Below are 21,113 nucleotides of genomic sequence, written 5' to 3' on the forward strand. Positions count from 1 at the left end.
CATGAATAAATATGTCAAAACGATTCAAAATCTCTGCGTTAATTTGACTTACCACATATTTGGATTAGACTAGATTGAAAAATTAAAAAAAAAATTATTATTATGGATTTAAACAGGTTAAGCTCACTTAATCTACGAGTTTTTTTATGGACTAAATATAATTATTTATATTTATATAATGAAACACTTAAGTACTCCAATTCATTTTAAAAAAAAAATGTTAAATTTACCCGTCATAAAGTCACATATATATAATGTGTAAACGTATTGATTTAAATTTGCTACCTTATAACCATTCACGATTTAAATTATGGCATCTTTAACGCCTGCTTCAATTGAGCAAATGCAGATGGATGAATATTGCTCATTGCATCATTAAAATAAAATTCTCCATGAATATCATTACCCCTTTGTTCACTTGAATGGATTTAGGGAAGAGTGATTGAGTGGATTTGAGAGGATTTGAAGATAATTTTTGTTGTTGTTTATTTGAGTGGATTTGGAGGTAAGTGAGACTGGATTTGAAAGTAAAATTTGTGAGAATTAGTGTAAGATTTGATTGACGTGACAGATTAAAAAAATTTACTTCAAAATTAGCTCTCACTTACCTCTAAATACACTCAAATAAACAACAACAAAATTTATCTTCAAATCCTCTCAAATTCATTCAATCACTCTTTTCCAAATTCATTCAAGTGAACAAAGCCTAATGTTTGTAGATTTACCTTTAGAACTAAGGTTTTGAAAAGTAGGTTATTGACATATAAGAGCTGCAACACATGGATCCCATGAAACAGGATGCAATCAATGGTTATGTGTTACAATCATGCATATCAATTTTTCGTGTCTATCAAATGACAATATCAACATAATTAATTGATTTATCTGAATGTTAACCCAATTTTTAAAAAGGTATAAAATGGTCATCCCATTAAAATAAGATGATGAATTGATGAATAACTCCTTCAAATTTGAGTTAAATAACATATATTTTTTATATTTTTCTGTATATTTTCCATATTTAAGTTCATTGTATTTACCTCCATTTCTTGATATTATTGTGATTAGGTAAATTTCAATATTCAAATATTATCATATTATTAGAATATATTTTTTGGAAACTAAATTTGGGATTAACATATAGTTTTTTTTGGAAACTGAATTTGGTGGTAACAGTTACATATTTGTAACTGATTTTGTTATGTTTTGTTTTTTTGTTTTTTCTTTTTTTAAAGGTTATTTATATACATGCTTGTAGTACATTTAATCAAATTTTTTAATGTGATAATAATATCACACGTATTTTATTATTAAGATGATATCAGAGGTTATTTTTTATCTTTTCTCATACTATGATGTTAGAATAATATAGTAACTTTCACACTAATCTCTCAAATATTTTTTTTCTTCCCTTTAAGGAAAACCTTACTCCAAATTTGTCGTCCAATAAAGATGGTGTTTCTAATTCACATATTTTCCATGAAGGTCATATGACAAATGTCATTATGTTGCACAACGACGTGGTAATAATTATGGAGGAAGAAATTTTCATGGTAATAAATTTAGCACTTGAAAGCACCAATCACAATGTGGATAATGTTATTTTAAGCATGGTTTTCCATGAGAATTCTAAGAGAAGTTTACCTACATGCCTAACAATGTTGCACCTGATCTTCTTTCTAACTCTTTTACAATTAATGCCTCTAACCTTCTTAAGATCACACGACCAACGTCTAGTTTTACTAAAAAGCACTATCATGACATATCTCTTTTGCAACAATACAAATCTCCTGACCATACAACAAATTTGGTTTTCACTCCTTCGATTAATTCTTCTTCCAGACCTTCTTGTGTTATTCCAAGTAAATTATCTTCTCAATGGCTTCTAGATATAGGTTTCAGTGATCATATCACTTTTGATTTTCATAGTTTTGTTACTCATAAAACTATTCCACCTATTTTGATGACTTTGCCAAATGTTGTACAAGTTTATACTTTTGTATCTAGTATAGTTAAGTTAACAAATTCCTTGATTCTTCATGATGTTCTTTATATACCTAATTTTCATGTTAACCTGGTTTTCGTTCAAAAGTTAATCCAAACCTTGCACAACCATCTTTTAAGTTTAATTTTTGTGTTATTTTGCAACAAACCTCTGTAGAGGATAATGGATTCATATAGCTTGCATCACAAATTGTATGGGCTAAATCTGCTCTGTTTCTCATCTCAATCGTCGTCTTGTTTGTGCTCTTACCTATAATACCAAATCTACCGTTGCTTCTCTTTGGCATCTTAGATTAGGTCATGTTTTTACTCTATCTTTCGTATTATTTCTCAACAATATCCTTTCATTCCTTATTATGTTACTACTTTTCCTTGTGACATTTGTATTTTGCCAAACAACATAAATTGTCTCATCATAGTAATGCGACATAATCACATAAACGTTTTTATATTCTTCATGACGACATATGGGGATCATTTTCTATTCCTTCTAATTGTGGTTATAAATATTTTCTTACTTTAGTTGACTATTACTCACAGTTTACTTAAGTTTATGAAATCCAAATATGCAACTCCCATGCATTTAATTAATTTCATTTCATTAATTGAAACTCAATTTCATACTAACCTCAAATGTTTTCAAAAAGATAATGGAGTAGAATTTTTATTAATTGATTCTTTTTTATCCAAAGGTATTCTTTATCTCAACATAATAGTGTTATTGAATATAAACACCAACATATTTTAAATGTCGCTCGTGCCTTTACCAAGATAAACTACCTCAAATATTTTGACCTTATGTTGTTCAACAAGTTGTTCATATCATTACTCTATTAATGCATTTTAAATGCTATTATGCATTGTTATATGATAAACCACCTAGCATAATTCATTTAAAATTTTTTGGCCATCTTGCTTATGTAACTACTTTTCAAAATCACAAAACTAAATTTCAGCCCCTTACAAGCAAAACGTTTTTGCGATATAAGGAAGGTACTAAATCATATATTTTATATGATCTCCATACTCATCAAATTTTCCTTTCAAATGTTATTCTTTATGAATTCGTGTTTCCATTTCATACATCCACCACTCCTTCCTCAAATTGTTGGAAGTCCCACATCGACTATAGAAAAGGTCAATTTATAATATATAAGTGAGGTGCAAACATCACCTTATAAGCCAATTTTGTAGGGTTGAGTTAGGCTTATAACCCACTTTCTAATACAGTGAATAGAAGTCTTGATGCCTTGAAGAGTCTCCTGAAGTTCTCCAGAATTTTTCGTACTTTTGTTGTGTCAGAAGATACTTTCTGTCACGTCGAATTTTGGCTTGCGCTTAGCGAGAATTGGCTAACAACAGTCCAAATAATACAACCTCTCCTGTACAATGTTTTACATAACATCTACTTCCTATTACAACTTTCACTAAGTAACAACATGAATAATTACCAGATTGAGTTCATTTATAAGTGTAAAAACAACTCTTTTTTACACTTATCAACTCCCCCAAACTTGAACTATTTCATGCCCTCATGAAATCACAAAAGAAAATGAACAACACAACAAACATTTGACATTTTGGTAAAATGACTTTACACATCAGAAAAAATCACATGCATTCCCAAAGAATCAAACAAATATGACATGGTGCATCACTTACAAAATCACTTGTGCATAGAATATGAACAACCCAAATCGTTATAAAATTTCTAGTTTTAACTCACTCATTTTAAATTCAATATTCAAATATGTGATAAGTCAATATTTGTGAGTCAGGTCAGCTTATTTTGACACTCCAATCATGAAGAGGTATGCGTAGAAAAAGGATAATAAACCTATGGTCATAATTACAAACCTAATAATAGAAAATTATAATGAAAATTATTCTTCACAAATACAAAAGTAAAGAAAATAATTCATATCCAATTATTTGAGAGTATCCTTAACCCTCCTATAAATTTACTAAATAATTAATTTACACTGAAACAATAATAGTCTTTAAAAAATGAACTTAATTACTTCATTACAGTAATTGCAAATATTTTCGAACATGTATGCAATAATAAAAACTCTTTTAGAGGTTGATAGGAAATTCTCAATTTGTAGGCGAATAAAAGGTTGGTTGGTTAGTTTCATATACTGAAAACAATTAACATACTTTCTATTAGTTGTCCAAAATAACTAATATTGACTAAAACTTTTAATAATTAAACTAAATTAACTTCAAAATAACGAAATTGCTAATAAAATTGAATCTAAACCGTCTTCCGAAATCAGTTTTAATACTATAAAAAAAGTTCAATGCACTTGGAATGAAGCTAAAGTATTTGCTGTAGAAAAACAACTTTATATTTTATATTATTTAGTAGATTTTTTGCTGATTTTTATACAACACAAACTACAGGTGACGACACCTACATTATGGATGGGGCAACTTCTTCCATTCTCTCCATAATTTTAACATGTAATTTTATAAATTTTTATATTCTAAAATATGTAATAATAAAATTGCATTTCAAACTATAGAACTTAAAATATAAACATATTTTAAAATATATCATTTAAAATATAAAATTTATATTCTAAATTATGTATTTTAAAATATATTTCAAATTTTATATTCTAAAATATAAAATAAAAGTATATACTAAATTATACAATTTAAAATACAAACATTTGAAGAATATAAACTGAAACTATAAAGGTACAGACAGAAGTTGTCTAAGTTAAATATGTCTAGGAAAATTTTTATAGTTGTCTATTTTTGACATTATCGGATATGACAAATTCTATAATCGGATTTTTTAAATTCCCAATTATTCTAGTTATTTCTCCATATCGCATAAGAATTTCTACAATGTACAATAAAATAGTAATAAGCATTGTATAGGTATATGTTTTTTTTTTAATGAATGAAATATATATTACATAACTTTGCATAACCATCGTGAAAAATAATTAATATTACGAAAACGTATATACATTGTTGATCTATCTTTGATTTTATTTTTCAAAATCAGTATGTTGTAATTCAAAACAGTTTAGTCCAAAGTAGTAGATAGAAGGAACCATTTCAATTTAGTTTTCATTGTCTATTTTACAGTTGTATTCAAATTGGATAATTGTTTTACAATTTATTTCAATTATTAAAATTCAGTTATCTTTTTTAACAATCCTATTTTCTACATTACTATTTTAATAATTTATTTAAATAGTTATACCAAAAATATAGGGTGTTACATTTGGAGTTGAACACTATCTCTAATTTTGATAATGTTTCCAAAGTATTATGGGTAGGGGTCTATTTGAGTGATCTACATCAATGTTTGGTCATTTGTCATCATCTCCATAATTTGAGTGTGATGCATAATTAAGGTGATCATTTAACTTTTCAAAATAATCAAAATTCAATTTTGACTCACTACAACAATATAAATCTATAATCTAAATATATTTTAATTAGATCATTTTGATTTTGATTTTTTTTAATTTAATTACAGATTAGGATTGACCTACTTCAAGATAGACATCTCACAAAAACTTTAGTAAAAAATTGAAAGATATTCTTAGTTTAATTTATCTATAACAAAAAGTTTTATGCTTTTGTTAGGAATCTTCAAAATAAAGTATTTTTTTATCAATAATGTTATATTGTTAATTTTTGTTAGTAAAAAAAATAAACACAATTTTTTTCATGTTTTCTTTTTAAAATTCATCAAATCATAATCTTATTTTTTCAAATTGTTAATAAGAAAAGTTGAACTATCAACCTTTTTCACCTTTCTTCTAATTTTATCAAAGTAGCACTTACACTGACGTTGTTTAATGAACAATTTGTCAGAGTTGTACAAGTACTTTATCTTCCATGTCCTAAAAGGTGGTTACGTTTCATGGTACTTCACATGGAGGGGTTCATTGCAAAGAGAAGTTTGTTCATTGCAATAAGGGATCGTGTAGAGGAGCAAAGAGTGAAAACGAAATTGCGAAGAGATACTTTTCTTTTAAATAATAAAAACTTAGTGTAAACATTATTTATCAGTCATTAATATTCTGTTAACTAAATTGTGGTTTTATTATAATATTTTATTTTCTTAATAAAAGTACATAATATTTGTACAGTAGGGGTCGGACGACCTGTGAGATAATGCATATCAAGACCGGACGGCGCTGGAGAATTGGGAACAGCTAAACAATGGATAGATGCTGTTGGACTCCGACACACAAGACTGAATGACCCTATCAAGGTCGTTTGGCCTTATTTGACAGATAAGTTTTCTCTACATGAATTAAGATAAATGGTAATTGGAGATAATGGGTTGAGATTGGGTCGAGATTAAGGTTTCACTAATCTCAAACCCATATAAAAAAACTATAAATACAGGTCAAAAGTAAGAGGTATAGGTGATCGCATTTACTGTACATTTAATACCATTGTTCTGAACACCGTACAAACCGTTCACTGACTTAAGCATCAGATAACCTTTGACAGGTACCTCTCTAGACGGCTGAAGTGAAGACGAAGATAAGAATGTAATATCCCGAACGACTTTGAAGGAGAAATTGTGAAGGTGTTAAAAGTTATTTGACTCTATACCCGAAACAATATTAATAATAGTTGTACAATTTTTTGTGTTATCTTATATATATATATATATATATATATATATATATATATATATATATATATATATATAAATTTTTGTGCTCTTTAATACCCTAGAAAGTTTCCTACTTCAACCGTGCTCTGGACCACCACTATTAACAGATTATACTCTTGAGCACTTTGACTTGCAACCTAAACTTGTTTTGTTTTCATGTACAAAAAATAATAGATGTGAGTATAGTGGAAGATATTATATCATATCTTATCAAAACCATTATGTGATGTAGGAACATTTGAGACCCTACTTCATTAACTCTACTAGTGTCCCACAATATAGGTGGTGGGCAATCATAAATTTTAATATTATGATGAAAGTTGCCATGCCCATCTCTATCCAAAATTTTGAGTCTTCTTTCTCTTTTCTTCACCTTTATCTGTTGCTTTCTTAACGTGGAAAGGAAAATCATTTGCAGAAGCACAAAACCAACATAAATTTCTTATATTCCTTTACAAAAGTTACTACTCGAGTTTCTCTTCTCTAAATCTCAAGCCATCTAAATTTTAAATATTTTCCCTCCCTCTTTACCTTTTCTTGCTTTTCCTTGTTTTATATAGCTCTCTCGTGCTGAAACCAGACCATCCTTCGATTTTACTTTGGAAAAGTTTTGCAATAAATTTTGTTGTGGAATCTCTTCAAAGCGAGAAATATTAGGGAAGTCTAGTTAAGTTAGCCCTAGAATGTTAATTAGTCATAGAGTTATCAAGAAATATGAATATTAAAAGGATTAATTATGTTTTCTTCGAACTATTTAGTTTACTTTGAATTTTTACAAAAGTTACGTATTTATTAAATTATTTTTCATGTAACAAATGAAATTTTAAAATTCTATAATGAATTATAATATAATATTCACATGTCACTTCTTAAAATGAATATTTTATATAACTTTTATAAAATGAAAAGATAAAATATTTTATAATTGATTCAATTTTTTATATTAATTAAGACAAAAAAAAACATACTTATCTGGCACGTTAAAATATAAAATAGTTATTTTTTCTTAAAAATAAAACTCTAAATAATAGTTAACCAGTTTGTTTTTACTTCGTTTCAAACATGAGTTTTCTTTCATGAAATATTCTTGCAAATATTGGTTCCTTACATGAATTGCTCATAACGCATGAGCGAAAAATGTGTAGTCACTGTTACACCAATCGAGTAGGTTTCTCATCAAAGTATTTTCAGGCAATTTTTCTAGTCTTGTATTTCTTTCATTTTAATTTTAAATAAAACTGAAAATTTTGTTACGAAATCATTAACAGTTTGAAATCTTTTTACATAACAATAAAAGTTATCATGACCTAAATAAAATTTATTTCTTAAGAATTTTAATTATAATACAATTTTAATTTTAATTTTTTTAGAAATATACAGAATAAAATCAAGAAGACGAATCGAACATACTAACATACTAAATACAAATAACTATTTAACAAAGTTTATGTTGCTAAATTAGAAGAAAGATCTGTCAAATAAATAAATACACATTGTTCCAAAGATTATCGTGGGTGGCAACAATAAAGACTACACTGAAGATGTAAGCTAAGACATTATTGCCCATGGAAACGATCGTAATCAAGGATGTCTATTGTGAAATCGATTCCTGATCATGCTTACTAGTGATGGACAATTATTAGAACTCAGAACATGAACATGTGACAAATATAATACAATAAATATAGTATTATTTTAATGGCAAAGTCATGTTCATGGAGACTCTTGAACGGTATACGTTAAGTACAGAAAAGAGCCATGGATAGATGTTAAATGTCGATTTCCGTTAGTTAGTACTTTGTTTCAAAACAACCCAAAGGGGTTCCAAACACTTCCGTCAAAACTACTCTCAAAAAGTCTAATACTATTTTTACCGGATTTGGAGGGAGGTGCTTCTCCGGTGGAAGTATAAAGATTTTAAGAGTCAAAATTTCTTATTTTGTAGTGAGAGTTTCGTGAAATACACTGGATTCTTCCTGCCTCATGTATGAGTATCAAGCTTATTGTGGAGGCGAAGTTACATTATGAGTGTAGAATGTGGTCGAGGACAAGAACGAAATATTCATTTTTATTTGTTGCAACGTCGTCTCGCAATGGTCATTCCATTTGAACGACTTAGCTCCTTTCCATAACTTTAGGAAAGGCTTGGCCTTCTCCGCAAGGCGAGCTCAAGTTTCTCGTTAAGGCGTTGGACTTCTTTCTTGTTGGGTTTTCCTTGATGTCTAGCTGAGTTGTCATGAAATCGAGGAACTTTTCTCTACCTATCATGAAAAAACATTTCTTTGGATTGAGACATGTGGTGCATTCTTTATTGAAGACCATTTCTAAGTGGGAAGGATCATCTATTGTTGTAGTCACCTTTACGATCATATTATCGATATAAACCTTCATATTGTTGTCAATGAGTTCTGAAAGCACCTTATCCAATAAAAACTATAGTATGTGCCGATAACATTTTCTAGGCCAAACGGTATAACCTTATAACATATATTAGTTCCTTTATTTGTGAACGTTGTTTCATCATTGTCTAGAGGGTATCACTTAATTTTTTTTACCTTGAATATGCTTCCAAAAAGTTGAGTAATTAAAAGCCTATCGTGTTATCAACAAGTCGATCTATGCTTGACAAGGGATACATGTCTTTGGGGCATGTTTTATTTAGGTTAGTGTAGTTGGTGCATGTTCTTCATTTGTCATTTGATTTCTGGACCATGACTATGTTTTCAAGTCATGTGTTGTATGTGATCTATTAATGAAGTTGGCTTCTAATTGCTTTCTAACTTCTTGGTCAGCTGATGCACGTCTTTCCTCCTTGACCTTGCATTTTCTCTAGGCTATCAACTTGGCATGTAGAAGAATGGAAAGCTTATGGTGAATAAACTCTCGATCAATATTTAACATATCAATGAGGCACCATGTAAAATGACTAGCATTCTTTGTTGATATTCTCTTTATCTTGTATTGTCGTCTTTTGTACACTAAGTTCGTTGGTGACCTAGTTGTTATTGAAAATCTAAGTGTGAGTCTAAGTATCACACATTACATAAAAATGAGAAAGTGGAGCATCACATAAGGATGAAGACTCATAAACTTATTGTTTTAAAGTTTTGGGTTGAGAGTAATATATCAATTCTTAATGAGGTTGAAGTCAAAAAGTCAAGTCTTATTGGTGTTGTGCCTCCCAAGTAAACCTCCTCCCTCGAAAACATATTTTTAAGGAATAACATTATATTTTTAACACAACTTTCATGTAAACCTCCTCCCTCGAAAACATATTTTTAAGAAATAACATTATATTTTTAACACAACTTTCATGTTTGTCATGAACGTTTTCATATAAAAGTATGATATTTTTATTGTAATAAAACTTAACTTAGAAAAGTCAATATTTTATCTTTATTATTATTATATAATATATATATATATATTTAAATTTAATTATTTTTAATAGTACATGTTAAATTTAGAAAAATAACATTTCGAAGTTTATGATATTGAAAGACTATTTGTAACACCCAGATTTTTGAGATGTCATGGGTTATTAAAACTCGATAAAATTCAAAATTTATCATAGCGCAAAAATGTAGTTAAAGAAAACCTTATCCAATTACATTAAGGTTATTCCTCATCCTCTCTCGAGTCAATCACGCATCTGGAACATCTAGAACATTATCTGCTCATGTTTAACATAATATACGATTATCATCGAAATTTCATTCACAAACATGTATGGGGTAAGTTGCTAATAAAACAATCATAACAACAAGATACATACATACTGATTATATTAATCATAATCAAACACACAACAAGATACATATTTTCTGATTATACCAACCATAATCAAACACACAACAAGATACATATTTTCTGATTATACCAACCATAATCAAACACACAACAAGATACATACCTTCTGATTATATCAACCATAATCAAACACATAATAAGATACATATCTTCTTATTGTACCAACCATAATCAAACACACAAGATACATACCTTCTGATTATATCAAACATAATCAAACACCACATACATAGTAGTAATAACAATAGAATTTCTAATCCTCTAACATAAACAATTTGATCATACTGAATTACTCAATCCTCGATCTCCGATCCTTGAACTTCGATCCTTGAACTTCGACCATCGATCCTTGATCTCTAACCCTTGATGTATCACTAACATCTCACACATAGACCATTAGTCTATCCACTCATCAGCATCCATGCTAACTACTTTCTATAACCATTACAATAACACCACTATCAACATAACATAACCCAGATCATCTCAAGTACCATGATCATCATCATAGATACACCATCATCATGACTATCTCATTCATGAACAACACCATGAGTATCATTGTACCATAACACCATAATGGAAAGAGTCCATCAAACTCCTGTACCCACCATACCGAGTCTAGCCGATCCTACAACCCATCTGTATCCTTCCCTATAGGACATTTGTAGCCTCCCTTATAGAAATCTCCTTCCAATGCACACAAGACAAAAGGAAGCACCTATCTGTAGATAGAACCAGGATTTACGAGGTACAACAAGTAGACTTATCCTTCACTCTCATGCTCATCAATCATATACTCAGGTACATCCCAACGCTAATTCATGCTCCACTCTCAACCATAAGTCAAATTGACCCTTAACATAATCACTAACCTTAATCTCTTATTATCATCATGCTCCACAACTCTTCAAGCTTGGTTCACGTCCATTCTTCATCAAATTCACCATTTTCACCAAAACGCACTGTGATAATGGATTAGCACTTAAGATAATCGATTATCCCAATGAAATTTACCCGGAAACATAATGCAGGAAAGGATAATCGATTATCTTCTTAGATAATCGATTACTCCTGAAACCACACTCAAAACCAACACATACATAATTGATTATAACTAATGATAATCAATTATCTTCGACATGATTCAAGCATTCAAACATACATACATCAACCCTAAATCACGTGAAAACATAGTTAATACATAATACATTAATTCGAGCATCACAAACCTATGTAAACATACTCAAACACATATAATACATCACTTAATCATCCAGATCCAATCATTGACATGTTATACCCCAATAATAGGGTGCAAAAGAGGGTGAAAATGCTTACAAATGAGAACCAATCCAATCAGCCAAACCAACTAAACGTAATGCTTACAAATGAGAATCAAGAAGATGAAAATTCTCCAAAATAGAGTTGCTGATGCGAGGCTATTTTCTCCTAAACTATACTCCTAATTGACTATCCGAACGGTCCGACAAAAGAACCATACGTCTGAAACCCAATGTCCAAAAATCAGTCCGATCCAACAGTGAACGAATTCACAACGATGAAAACACTAGTGCAAATTTTATGAAATTCTCCAAAACAGAACTGTTGATGCGAGGTTGTTTTCTCCCAAACTAGACCTTCGATTGACGATTCGAATGGTCAAAATGAAGAACCATACGTTTAGAACCCAAATTAAAAAAACCAACCCGATCCAATAGTGAATGACTTCTAAACGACGAAAACACCAGTGCATGTTTTATGTTATGCGGAAATGACTTCTTCTCTTCCTTTATCTTTCACTTGGCTTTTCACTCTCTTCAAATGACTCTAATTTGTCCTACTAATCTGACCCATCTCCACTAAAACAAAGTGAGACATAATGGTCCACATTATTTTTCCTGTTCCCCACATAGAAAGGAAGCCCAATAACCTAACACTTATAACATATAATTGCATGGAAATCATCAAACCCTTTGTTGGGATAACCCAACAAAACATACATAAAACATTCATAAGGAAAACACATCACAAATATTACATAAACACTATGTCTGTTCATACACAAAGTCTTACCCAACAATAACCAGAAATAATCATAATCATATACACATGTATCAAAACAAGGATTACCAATCAAGATAATCAAGAACACATATAACATACAACCATAAACAAACAAAGGTAAGCTTTCCTATACATTGGGCCAATCATAAGGATTTATCTACAATCCTAAAACATCACTAATCTTTCTTTACATTAAGAGTTTTTGGTCACTCTCTTTTTTCTTTTTCCAAAACGTCAATCTTCTCTCTTCTTCTGTTTTCTCTTTTCTTTTGTTTTCTCTCTTTGATTTTGAGTTTTTTGAGTTTTTGTTTACACCAATTAAATAAAAGTAAAAGACCACTTTTACCCCTAGACAAAAATATAAAAATAAAGAAATAACATAACAATTATGTTCTAACAAAAATATACACTCAATAACACTAATTTCCAAACAAAAACTCAAAGTCTCAAAACTACTTTATTTTTAAAACTCTTATTTTTCCGGATCTTAAACTATTTTTTTTATATTAAATGTTTTAAAAAATAAATTTTAAATCTAATTTAATTTAATAAAACTAATTAAAAAAATATGTTTGCATTAACTTGAATATTATAATTGAGTAACATCTAAATGAAATAGTACATTCATTATCTGAAACATAAATAAATATAATATATACTAGAAACTAGAACCTGAACTTTATACTTTAGGTTAATTTCATAAAATTAATTTATATAACAAAATTTGAATATATATATATATATATATATATATATATATATATATATATATATATATATATATATATAAATTAACTATCACACAAACCAAAACTATTACCTAAACTAAAATCTTTGTGATGGGAAATCTCTCGTGGAGTTAGTCCAAAAAAATATTTTTCTTTTATATAAGTATATATTAAACATTTTTATTATTATTTAATTTATATAAATAAAGACTATATTTTGCCAATTTACAAAATAAGTTAAAAAAAAAAGAAACTAAAAAAATAAACATTTGATTCCATGGCAACGGTTTCTCAACGTGTTCTTTAAAGAAAACTTGTATAAACAAAATATTATAGTCTGCATTGAAAAATAAAATAAGACAAAGTTTTGTATAACTCAGTATTATGACAGGAATCCATAAAATCTGCGCAAAAGTCATGTCCATTATTTAGTTACATGGCACTGCCATAAGATTGAAATGAAGAAATATTCAAACACAAGCGTAATTTGTTCAGAGAAAGAAATGATGAAATTTGGAGTAAAGGAGACAAAAAGAGTGACATGACAAAATTGTCAAAACCTGTTTAACAACTTTTGTTCCCACCTTCATTTCTGCTACTCAGAGCAGCACTTTTAACTTTTCTCCAAAAACCTCTTTCTTAAAGAACACCTACTAACACCTCTATTACCTTTTCGCGCGTCTTTAACCTCTTAAAAAAGCCTATAAAAATGAAAAAGCACCGAACAAATAAAAAACTCCTCGTGTCTCACTCACACACAATCACTGACTTTCTCTTCCACCAAACTTGAAAATTTTGTAACTAATTGGGGTCATATCAATAGCGAATAAAATGGTAAATAGTTGTCTCAATTATTTTTGTGGTGATGATTTAATTGATTTAACTAAAATGTTATACCATGATTAAAGTAATAAATACAGTAAACTCTAGACAATGCTAATTTTAGATTTAGAAGGTTCGTTCGATTTAAAATTAAAGCATTGATGTATATATAGTGTATTCTGCACACTATACCTGATGAAACATGTCTATTTTAAATTCATTGGATCATTGTGTACACTGTATGTATGTTTTTAGTTTTGTTAATTTATATATTATATAAAAGGAGTAAAGAGCAATGAGTTACGTAAAGCAAGGTGTGACCCACATCACAGGCCCATTACTTTGGACAATTGCAATCTATGCAATGAGCACCACCTGTTCAACGAAAATGGCCAAAGAATTCCCCCAACAGCAACATCTCCAACTGGGTCTCTGTCTCTTTCCACACTTCGCTGCTTACTACCTTAAACTCACTGCTACTATACTTTTATCTTTCCTTTCACATTCGGTTCTGTTTTACTATCTTGTTTTTTCTCACTTCCTATGGATCGTACTGACAAGGAGCAGCTATCCTTGGTCAAGGGTACAAGGCAAAGATACAATGAATGGTTCGTTTCATCCCTTCTCAGAGTCCTTCCTGTCTATGATTTTAATTTTCCATGCTTGCCTTTTGTTTTCCTCCTAGACAAGTTTTTGCTTGAAGGGAGAGTTTCTGATTATCCATGTTATGTCATTCTTGTTATTATCATGTGCACTGGTAGTTTATTTCCTGTGTTAAAAATTTTCTTGTATTATCAGTAGGTGATCTGTTGGACAAGTGGTCTATGCCTTGTCATGTATTCTTGTAATTGTGTTTATTAACTTGGATTCTGATAGAGACTGTTGCAACCGAACTTGATTTTTCTATGATTCTTCTGAACTTGCTGCTGGAAAAAAATGATCAAAGATCTATTCTAATGTTGTTTATGAGATGATGTAATGTATCTCATGTTCAGCAGATTATGTTCTAAGTGAATGACTTCTTGGTTACTTGGATGATCTGAATTATTTTTGTAAAAAGTTCTTTCTGTTTGAATTGATTTTGTTTTGGCTAGCATAATTTTGTCTTTAGCAATTGTTATTATTCTAAACCTAGTAAATCAATTTGATTTTTTACATTTTTCACTTTACTTATTATTCATGAATTACAGACATTTGGACGAGCCTTCTTTTCTAAGATTTTTTGGTAATGCAGGGTTGTTGCAAGGATCATATAAACAAAGATTGTTGAGAATTTAACCAACCAAATTTTGTCGGGGGATTCTGTTATCTTAATTAATCCAACATGTTCATGGGACTCTCATTTTAAAATTTGAGTTTTTTTTTCATCTTTTGGGTCGGTCGGTCCTTTGGAGTTAATGCAACTTACTGAAAAAAAAAACATATGATCCACCTTAAAACTGTTACATTGTTTGTTCTAGAATGCAAATGTAAGTGAAGGAATATAAGAGTTTGTTTATATGTATCTAATTTCGAAGTGATTTTTATTCCTTTTTTTTTTATAATTCTACATGCTTTTGAGTGTTTATATCCTTCCAAGCAAAGTAAGGATCAATTATCTTCCTTGCTTTTTGAAATCATTATGATGAGTGAATGGGGTGCATGAGTTGTTATGATACAAAGTCAACAAAGAGGAGTTATCAAATTTATGTGTTGAATGATTCAACGCAATGACCTTTTGCAGGATTTTTCGTGATGTTCCAAGTGATATAACAATAGAAGTGAATGGCGGATCATTTTCATTGCACAAGGTTAGTACCTTCTCATATATTTTTGTTGTGAGGATTATCAATATGATATGAAAAGGAATATGCAGAATTTCCTCCATGATTGTTCTAATTTTTATTACTTTTGCATGAAGTTTCCTCTTGTCTCCAGAAGTGGCAGAATAAGGAGAATAGTTGCAGAACACAGGGGTGATGATATCTCAAGATTTGAGCTTCTTAATCTACCAGGAGGTGCTGAATGCTTCGAGTTGGCAGCAAAATTTTGTTATGGCATTAACTTTGAGATTACATCCACAAATGTTGCTCAGCTATGCTGTGTTTCTGATTACCTTGAAATGACTGAAGACTTTTCAAAAGACAACCTTGGCTCGCGTGCTGAGGAATACCTTGAGAGTATAGTTTGCAAGAATCTCGAAATGTGTGTTGAAGTCTTGCAACAATGTGAGAACCTGCTGCCTCTTGCTGATGAGCTAAAAGTAGTTAGCCGCTGCATTGATGCAATAGCTTCAAAAGCATGTGCAGAACAAATAGCGTCTAGTTTCTCAAGATTAGAGTATAGCAGCTCAGGAAGGTTACACATGAGTAGGCAAGCCAAATGCGATGGTGACTGGTGGATTGAAGATCTTTCTGTTCTGAGAATTGATATGTATCAAAGAGTCATAACGGCCATGAAATGCCGTGGGGTTCGGCCAGAGAGTATTGGTGCTTCCCTTGTGAATTATGCACAGAAAGAACTGACAAAGAAATCCAGCCTGTGGAATCCATCTAGCCAGACTAAGATTGATTCAAATTCCACATTACATGAAAAGCTTGTGGTTGAGACCATTGTTAGCCTTTTGCCTGTGGAGAAACTTGCTGTTCCAATCAATTTCCTTTTCGGGCTTCTGCGAAGTGCAGTGATGCTGGATTGTACAATTGCTTCTAGACTTGACTTGGAAAGAAGGATTGGATCACAGATAGATGTTGCCACACTTGATGATATCTTGATTCCATCTTTCAGGCATGCAGGTGATACCTTGTTTGATGTTGACACGGTTCATAGAATTTTGGTAAATTTCTTTCAGCAGGATGATAGTGAAGAAGATCCAGAAGATGCATTTGTTTTTGAATCTGACAGCCCTCGTTCACCCTCCCAAACTGCATTAGTCAAAGTGTCAAAACTAGTGGATAACTACCTCGCTGAAATAGCCCCCGATGCAAACCTGAAACTTTCCAAGTTTTTGGTCATTGCAGAAACCTTGCCTGCACATGCCCGCACAGTTCATGATGGTTTATATCGCGCAATTGATATTTACTTAAAAGTATGTTTTATTGTTTCTGCTTCATTATATGTGTACAACAGTTTTCTACTTGCAGTGAACAAGTTTAACCTGGAAACGGAGTAACATGTTATTCCTGAATATAATCTAAAGAATATTCACCTTAATGTCTCTTATTCTTAAGTATTCTCTAAGGCATGAAGGGGAATTTTCTTATATATATATATCACTTGTAAAATTGACATTTTTGTTCTAAGCTGATACCTTATGAAATTTCAGGCACACCAAGGTTTGTCAGATTTGGACAAGAAAAAGTTATGCAGATTGATTGACTTTCAAAAGCTTTCTCAAGAAGCTGGAGCACACGCTGCTCAAAATGAGCGTCTTCCTCTTCAATCAATAGTGCAAGTTCTGTATTTTGAACAGCTAAGACTTAGAAATTCTTTGTCCTGCTCCTACGGGGAAGATGACCCCAAGCCAATACACCAGTCATGGCGCATAAGCAGTGGTGCACTAAGTGCCGCAATGTCTCCACGAGACAACTATGCATCACTGAGACGCGAAAACCGTGAGCTTAAACTTGAATTGGCTCGTCTAAGAATGAGACTAAACGATCTGGAGAGGGAGCATGCGTGCATGAAGAGGGACATGGCTAAGTCCGGATCGCGTAAATTTATGAGTTCTTTCTCCAAAAAAATTGGTAAGCTCAGTCTTTTTGGGCATAGTTCTTCTAGAGGATCAACTTCTCCATCCAGGAATTCTCATAGAACAGATTCAAAGGTGATTGAGAGAACCTGTGCCAGCACAGAGTAGGCAAAAAACTGTGTAGCTATCATTTTCTTAAGCATGCGGCAATTGTAAGTTATGCTCATGGTCACATATTCACCACTTTTTGTTTACTTTTCTTCCTTTTTTGCTCACCTTTATGTCAGTACAACCAGAAGTTACTCTTGCTTGCAGGTTCACTTTTACGGGGATTGCGCCACTAGCTTTGCTTTCTTGTTTGACTAGATATATTATGTATATATAAAGTGCTCACGCTTACTGAAGTATATGTGAGCAAATTTTCGGAATAAAGAAAAAAAGAAACTAGATTAAAAGAAAAGAACTATTTTGAGAGAATATACGGTAATAATTTTTTTAACATGACACACTTATACACATATATAAAGCTTCCACATACAAATATATATATACTAATTTTATTTATTTATGGAAAAGGACAGGTTATTTAGATTTTTATTTGTTTATTATTATAATTATAATATAATAAATAAAGTTTTATTTATATAAGGAATAAATGTAATGTGCAAGTATCATCAGTAAATCAATAAATATATAATAAGTATAATCAATAAGCATATATTAATATAGTACATTAATATATGATTATTAATTGTGCAAACATTGTATTAAAATTGAACACTTGAACTTTCTTATTGAACATGCCCTGAAAGAATATATTCATGTAGTTTTGAAATTATTAGATTTCAAAATTCTAAAAACAATAAATCATATAGAATTGCCAATATGAGTGAGGTCAATGGACCAACCTATAACATGAGTTCAATCTTTATTATAGTTTTCATTAACCTTTGAACATTTATGATTGTCATTCTTGTGTCATTGAACTACTAAACAACTCAAAAACTTAACTTTGATAAATGTTCTCGATGTTTATTTTCAAAGACGTTCGAAGATTTTTTTGTACACAATATATATTTTTGGTTGTGGTACTAATATTTTCTCTATTGTTTAGAATGAGGATTTTTAATTTTCTTTTTTAACTCTAGAAACAACTATAACAAGTTATATATGTGTGAAAATTGGATGTTGGAGATAAAGTTCAACTCTGGCAAGAGATTGCTGATTGCTGTTATTGATTTTCGTTACAAAACAAATCGATACTGAGAATTGTCCTCTTTAAAATTTAAAAGGCAATCCGGAATCATAAATCACTAAATTCATTATTAGCATAAATATTTTTTGACCAATGTTTTTTTTTTCTGTGATCACATTAGTAAAAGTATCATTTTTCTTAACTCATTAACTTATAACTTTGTTTGTAAGACTTGAAAAAATTAGATATATAAAAATTTAAAATAATTAAAAAAATATACAAATGTTGCTAACTATTTAAACAAAAAGATAAAATAATTTGTTCTTTTTATGATTTATTTTATTTTAAAAGATGTTTTAAAATTATCTACACTGGTAAAATATTCGTTTTTTAACTCGCCCAATAGGCTTCGGTTTATAGAAAATCGAAGCCTATCAAAACGTGGTGGCATTGTTGTAATTAAGCCGAACTTATACGCATCGGTTCCCATTGACCCAAGACATAAATGTGTTATGATCTTGGTTAACAAGACACCCGAAGCCTAAAATGTACACATGTCCACTTGCAGCAGAAGCTTTTTGGTTGTCAACATCATCAAAGGGAGATACTACCTCGGTTTCTCCTTTAACCGGTGCCATATTGGGATATTGCCTCGGGTTTTAAATAACCGAGTTAGTATCTCTTCTTAAGTTTCTAAACTTAACCTACTGACTGTTCATTTGCGTCGCCCAACAGCTTCTTCTTCCTCGCGCTCTCCCCTTCTTCCTCTGCAGCTTCGTCCATCACTTTCTATTTCTTGCAGGTTGTCATGGATAGCGGTGTGATTCTGGAGAATGTCGTTGGAGAAGAAGACTTCGCGGGGTGGTCTGTGGTGGTCCGGTAAAGGTGGCACGGTTGTTGGGTGGTGGTCCGATGTAAGAATGAAGTGTTGAAGATTGGTGGGGACCTTTCTTGAGAGTGAAGATGCCAAAGTGCTACCTTGCTTACTAATCCACTAGGAGAACTCGAACAACTTGAGAAACAACTTTTCACAAACAAAAGCAAAAAAAAAAACCACTCTACTACTTCGGTTCTACTGCTTCGGTTACCTGTGAACCGAGGCAAAATCCTACCCCGAGGCCAAAAGCCTACCTCTTTTTACCTCGTATGTATATGCCTCGGTTCAAGAACCGCTATGGACAAAAATAACTGCTGTCATTTCCCTGGACTGCACTAGTGCTAGGAAGATGATCGATTATCCTTTCATCGTTGTACATGTTGAATATAATGAAAATGATATATAGAAAATATACACATAAGGTCCTCTATTTATAATAAAAAAAATTGGCTAAGCCCAAAATACAAATAATAACAAACTAACTAAAGATAAAAGATAAATATAAAATAAATATAATATATCTAACATTCCCCCTTAAGTTGATGCATACAAATCGTATGTACCAAGCTTATTACTAATATAATCCATAAAGACTTAGTGAAAATATCTACTTCAGCTCTCGAGTGAGACCAAATTGCTAATGATTTGCAAGACGACATAAAGACGAAATACCAACCCAAAAGATTTTCCTAAGCAACAAATTTTGGAGGTTGCTCTATGCAAATCTCTTCTTGCAAATCGCCATTGAGGAATGCCATCAGTGGATAAAGAGGTAATTGTTGAAGAGCCACCATGGCTATAAATAAACTAACAAAAAATATTATTTCCATGAGAAAAAATCATATATGGACGGATCAAACGCAATGATGACAAAAAATGAGGTCAGAAGAGACACCAACGGAAGAAGGCATGGATGAACAAGAGAGAGAAACCATAAAAAATCCAAACTTCTCCAATCAAGGCACCTGAAAAAGAAAAAGAGCAACCTCGATGCTTTGAATAACCGCTTGAGATGAGACATGCGCAGTAGAAGTGTGGTGGGCCTATAACCCACAGGTCCCTGGATCGGAATCAGGCTTTGATCCCATGTTGAATATAATGAAAATTATATATGGGATTAATCTTTTTTATGTTAAATATACACATATGGTCCTCTATTTATAATAGAAAAAATATGGGCTAAGCCCAAAATATAAATAATAACAAACTAACTAAAGATAAAAGATAAAGATAAAAGATAAATATAAAATAAAGATAATATATCTAACAATACATATGGG

General features: G+C 30.9%; 1 protein-coding gene across 2 annotated transcripts; it reads left to right on the forward strand.

The window, feature by feature from the left end:
* Positions 1 to 14,381: 14,381 nt before the first annotated feature.
* LOC124825762 (BTB/POZ domain-containing protein At5g48800) lies at positions 14,382 to 18,324 on the forward strand. 2 transcript variants are annotated; one of them, XM_047298463.2, is made up of 5 exons: positions 14,382 to 14,699; positions 15,815 to 15,881; positions 15,992 to 17,158; positions 17,396 to 17,973; positions 18,077 to 18,324. In XM_047298463.2, exons 1-4 carry the CDS (start codon positions 14,635 to 14,637, stop codon positions 17,927 to 17,929), a joined length of 1,833 nt encoding a protein of 610 aa, XP_047154419.1. In that variant the 5' UTR covers positions 14,382 to 14,634; the 3' UTR covers positions 17,930 to 17,973; positions 18,077 to 18,324. The 2 variants fall into 2 exon arrangements, with proteins under 2 accessions (XP_047154419.1, XP_047154418.1); XM_047298462.2 differs by lacking the exon at positions 18,077 to 18,324 and having other exon boundaries at positions 14,385 to 14,699; positions 17,396 to 18,015.
* Positions 18,325 to 21,113: the final 2,789 nt, after the last annotated feature.

This window comes from Vigna umbellata, chromosome 11, assembly GCF_029865625.1.
Source record: "Vigna umbellata cultivar VRB3 chromosome 11, Vumbellata_1.0, whole genome shotgun sequence".
Lineage (NCBI taxonomy): Eukaryota > Viridiplantae > Streptophyta > Magnoliopsida > Fabales > Fabaceae > Vigna > Vigna umbellata.

Coding starts and splice junctions, on each gene's coding strand:
- LOC124825762 (XM_047298463.2), top strand. CDS start 14,635: ATGGATCGTACTGACAAGGAGCAGCTATCCTTGGTCAAGGGTACAAGG. Junction 15,882..15,991: donor GATCATTTTCATTGCACAAG/GTTAGTACCTTC, acceptor TTTTGCATGAAG/TTTCCTCTTGTCTCCAGAAG. Junction 17,159..17,395: donor CAATTGATATTTACTTAAAA/GTATGTTTTATT, acceptor ATGAAATTTCAG/GCACACCAAGGTTTGTCAGA.